The 4704-nt window shown below is 51.7% G+C and overlaps 1 protein-coding gene across 1 annotated transcript; it reads left to right on the top strand.

Annotated features, from left to right (window-relative positions):
* Positions 1 to 3202: 3202 nt before the first annotated feature.
* On the top strand, positions 3203 to 4360 carry LOC122648773. The gene has a single exon (XM_043841994.1). The coding sequence runs from the start codon at positions 3232 to 3234 to the stop codon at positions 4315 to 4317; it is 1086 nt and encodes a 361-aa protein (XP_043697929.1). The 5' UTR covers positions 3203 to 3231; the 3' UTR covers positions 4318 to 4360.
* Positions 4361 to 4704: the final 344 nt, after the last annotated feature.

The following is a 4704-nucleotide window of genomic DNA, read 5'->3' as shown; positions in this document are numbered from 1 at the left end:
ATTGCCGCAAGCAAATCAAGTCCGGACGCGTATCCACCGATAGATCGGCCAACCAATCGGATGACACATACATTCAAATACCAACATGCCAATCAAGTACAAAAGACAATGCTCTTACCAGGACTCGGCTTCCAGAGAGACAGGAAGGCCTCCGAGTCCAACTCCTGGGCGTGGAACGGATCGCGACCCAGGCACGGCCTGAGGGAGTCACCCTCAAAATCACTCACCAAGCCCCCGATTGACCCTCTTGAGGTCAATAACTTCCCTAACGGTCCGTAGTGGGCATCGGGGACCGTGGCGAAAAAGAAGCGATCCCTCCAATACTTCACGTTGCTAGTGATCCCCGTGAGAAGCTCCACAGAGGCATAGGGCCCCTTGAGCACGCGGCGAGCAAAGTGATAACATCCATGGTTCCCCTTCTTCAACAGATAAAAGTGGGAGAACAGGGAAACAAGATGACGCCCCAGCGGGCGAAGAAGACATAGAAACCCAAGATCACCCTCCAAGAGTTGGGAAACACTCGCCTGGGGTGAGGTGCCAATGCTCTAACACCAACTCGACAAAGCGAGGGATAGGAAGGCGAAGGCCCTGGAGGAAAAATGAACTGTAGAGGCGGATCTCCCCGCACGATGAGAGAAGGCATACTCGCTAGGCCCAGGAGCACGCAACATGACCTCGGCGGGAATATGAAACTCCTCACGAGGGAAACCAAGTCGAGGGTGACAAGATGCTAGCAACAGGGCCTAACCTATCGCCAGGACCGGCAGAGGATGCCGCCCAGGGTGACGATCCCTACGGGGACCGGAGACACTAGAAGGTCCCACTCGTCCATCGATCACTAGGGGAGGGTATAGAGGCGGAGTACCCACGAGAAGAAGGCGATCCGGGAACGCTCCTCAAGATCCAACCCCGATCAAGTAGTAGGGCCAAGGTCACCGGGAACGACATGAAGGACAAGAGGGGAACGAACTACTTACTCGAGAAAGCAATCTCCTTGAAGCTGGCAAGAAAAAGGAAAGGAAGGTCACCTGCAAAATATAAACAGCAGATCCATCACATACAAGAGGAGGAATAGGGAAGAAGAGCGAGGGTCCATGACGCCCACGCCGCGGCATCACCGGCAAGGCGTGGACCACACCCAGGCATGGCCACCCAGCGCCGCCAGGCGGCCACACCCGCAGGCACGGCCTCACCTCGGCCGCACCAGCAGGCGCGGCCTCACCGCGGGCGCGGCCTCACCGCGGCCACTCCCGCCGGGCGCGGCCTCACCGTGGCCGCACCAGCAGGCGCGGCCACACCCCGCAAGCGCGGCCTCGAGGAGACACCCCACACAAAAAAAAAAAAAAAAAAAAAAAAAAGGAGGGCTAGAATCGATGTACCTCAGAAAAAAGGTGATCGCGCCGGAAGGACAAGCACACGGCGATGACGTAGCCACACCACTAGGCACAACCAAGGAATAGAGGTCACAAGAGGCAAGGCACTCAAGCCAAGCACCACTCAAGCTTTCCAAGCAAACCAAGGCACCAAGAGAACACAACCCAAGCACAAGGACCCCAAAATCAAGCAAAGTGGATACTAGTGGAGGTGACCCAAAAACAAACACATGGTGGGCACCAAAAAGAGGACAAAAGACAAAAAGGGAGAATTAAAGGAGGGCAAAAGGGAAGACAAAAAGTAAGAAAGAGAAATGAGAAGTGAAAGAATAAGGGAGAGGAAGGAACATATACCCACAAAAAACAAAAGAAAAAGTGTAGGAGGTAAGGTTTGAACCCCCAACCTCTCCTACCTCATTAGTGGATTTACGGGCAAACCCCACAGGAAAGTTTATTCGCAGCGGACCCCTCACTATGCAAAGACACCTACTCTCTTGGACATCCTATCCCAAGAGAGTGGGGGGCAAATGATACATCCAATATTCACAGGGCCAATCAACGACCGCCACGTGTCATAGACGACCCGCCCCATAGCCAAGGGGAACGAACCGGAGTCCCAGCACCATTCGGGGGCGGCCACTACTCGGGCGCGGCCTCACCCAGGCGCGGCCTCCTCACCAGGGCGCGGCCTCACCCAGGCGCGACCTCCTCACGGCCTCACCCAGGCGCGGCCTCCTCACCAGGGGCGCGGCCTCACCCAGGCGCGGCCTCACCCAGGCGCGGCCTCCTCACAGCCTCACCCAGGCGCGGCCTCCTCACAGCCTCACCAGGCGCGGCCTCCTCACCAGGGCGCGGCCTCACCCAGGCGCAGCATCATGGGCACCTGAGGTGGGGGCCACCCATCTACGACCCCGATCGTATCGCTAAGACTCATGTCACTACCAGGACTCTAGACCCTTAGAGGTCACGTCATCCAGACGGATTCAAGCACCAAGGACGTTATCACCACACGCGGATATCTATCCACCAAGGATCCTGATGCCACCAGGACACTCCCTCCCGCGGGGAGATGGCCAATCAGGATAGAGCCCCGTTACCCAGGGCCTCTATCCACTCAACGGCACAATCGTCAATCAAACGGGGACTCTCCACACCGCCATATGCTACTATAAAAGGCAAAGGTACACAACCCCATAAGGGATATCTAAACTCATACTGAATAATCACTATTCATCTATTTGCGGCAGGAGATCTAACTTTGGCATCGGAGAGCCCTAGGCCGGAACCACACCGGTTCTCTCTGTTGACCCCTTTGGTCCACTTGCAGGTGACGGCACTCGCAGGACCGCTCGACGATTTCTTGACGCAACACACTGGTACCTCACATAGTGCAGCTCGTGTCTACAGAAAGTCAGTTTTCTGCCTCAACACGAACTAATCATACATAACATAACAGGGTTATCCAATTCCAATCCAAGGTGGGAAATGGGATCTCTTTGCTACCCTTGGATGAGAATCTGGATCTATCTGATCGCTATTAGTGGTCCGTAGAGAAAACTGTTCCGCTTCCGGGATCATTTGGCTCATCTTTCAGATAAGACCCTGTGACATCCATGGCTTTAAAGCCATGTTAGTTAGAAGTTCTTCGGTTTGAGATTTGCTTGAAAACTGCAATTCTCTTTCTTTATAGGTTTCCTACAGGAGTACAGGGACTACGGGGACTATTTTCTTGAATTCTCACACGCTTGGGCTAATCATCTGCCCATCTCCTCTCTTTCTATCTCGTTCTCGCTCTTTGGGTGCTGCAGATTTTATACCAATCCCAGCTGGGTTTTGGAGTGATCGAGAAAAGCACAGAATGTCCCTGTCGATTGCCACACCACCTGGAGAACTTTCTTCGTTTAGGGTTTTATCTGTTTCACATCAGCAATGTCTTCTCTCGAGGATTTCTCGGCTTTCGATCCACAACATTCCCCCTCCCGCGACTACTATGGTTATTCGCATGGGTGGCGGTCCCCGGACTTTCCCTGGAGGAGTATCGAAATGGCAATGGAAGCGAATGCAGGCCAAGAAGGCAAAGCAGCTCCTTAAGGCTCGACTCTGCCGAGAGCGACAGATATATGAAATGCGAAAGCGGGCTGAGCTGAGAGCTGCCGTGTCTGAACTCGAGCGGCCATGGGAGGTCGTCGAGAGAGCCCCAACTTTGTTCTCTGTCAGAGCCGATGAACAATTGAAGGTCTTGGCGGATAGGTTCCAGAGACCGGGCGGCTACGACTTATGGAGCGAGAAAGATGGACCACAGCTATTTCAGACCGTTGACGATCTCCCTTCAGCAAGATTTTTCCCCAAAGGTGTTGTGCATAGCCTTAAACCTTACGGGAGTATTGCAGATTCCTCCGTGGAGGAGGCTATGGGGTCAAATTTTCAGGGTTCAGTTTCAGAATCCGTAACGGGCGGGTCTGTTTCAAGAGTAGGAAAGCGGTCTAGGAAATCCAAAAAGGCACCTAATCCTGGAGGCAGAGCTAGGTCTGATTGGAAAAGGGAGGCAGGAACTGGAGATTCTCCAACCAGACGAGAAGAATGGAAGACAAATACAGAAGCATCGGGTACTGTGGGTGAGAGGCAAAGGTCTGGGAAATTTCATGGAGACAGGACTGGAAAGGATTCTCGTGTTATCTTTAAGAATAAGGAGCACAAACGAAGTTTTGGCTCTAGAAATTCATACCGGGCAAAATCAGAGGACGGCACATTGGGTGCAGTTGGAAGAGAGAAGATTCGAATAAACAATGGAAGTTATAGCAGTGCCAATGGTCACTCTAACGCCAGGAGAACTTCGTCGAGATCTAGAGCGACCGAAGAAGTATATAATATGAGCTTGCAACAGGATGGAAGTTATGAATTGCAACAGGGCCGCTCGAATACCAAGAGTCGGGGAGCAGTGTGATTCATTAGGTGCATTAGAAGTGTCTATTTCCCTATCGGAGTGCTTGGTTTAGTTGGATTTAAGTGCTTGGTTCATAACAACTGAGGTCCTGGATCATCATAAAACACTTCGTAGGTAATGTTTCAAGCTAAATCTCCCAAAGCACAGCTTTTAGTTAGACATCTTTATAATGTGCGCCTTCATGATCATTAGCTGAATATCGTTTCACAGAAGTGGTCCTTTAGGAGATTAATGGGTGGGGGTTTTATCCGAATCAATTGGAAACTTGCTGATTTTAGGTCCAGAAGAAACTTGAAATCATGAGTTTTTGATAGCTAAGGGTGCAAATTACTGTATGATTGAAATTTCATATTAAGTTTTAATTTATGTAAATATAATAAGTAAATT

The sequence above is a fragment of the Telopea speciosissima genome, chromosome 1 (assembly GCF_018873765.1).
Source record: "Telopea speciosissima isolate NSW1024214 ecotype Mountain lineage chromosome 1, Tspe_v1, whole genome shotgun sequence".
NCBI classification, from domain to species: Eukaryota; Viridiplantae; Streptophyta; class Magnoliopsida; order Proteales; family Proteaceae; genus Telopea; species Telopea speciosissima.
The sequence above is the reverse complement of the archived record's forward strand: the minus strand, read 5'-3'. Positions and strand labels throughout refer to the sequence as shown.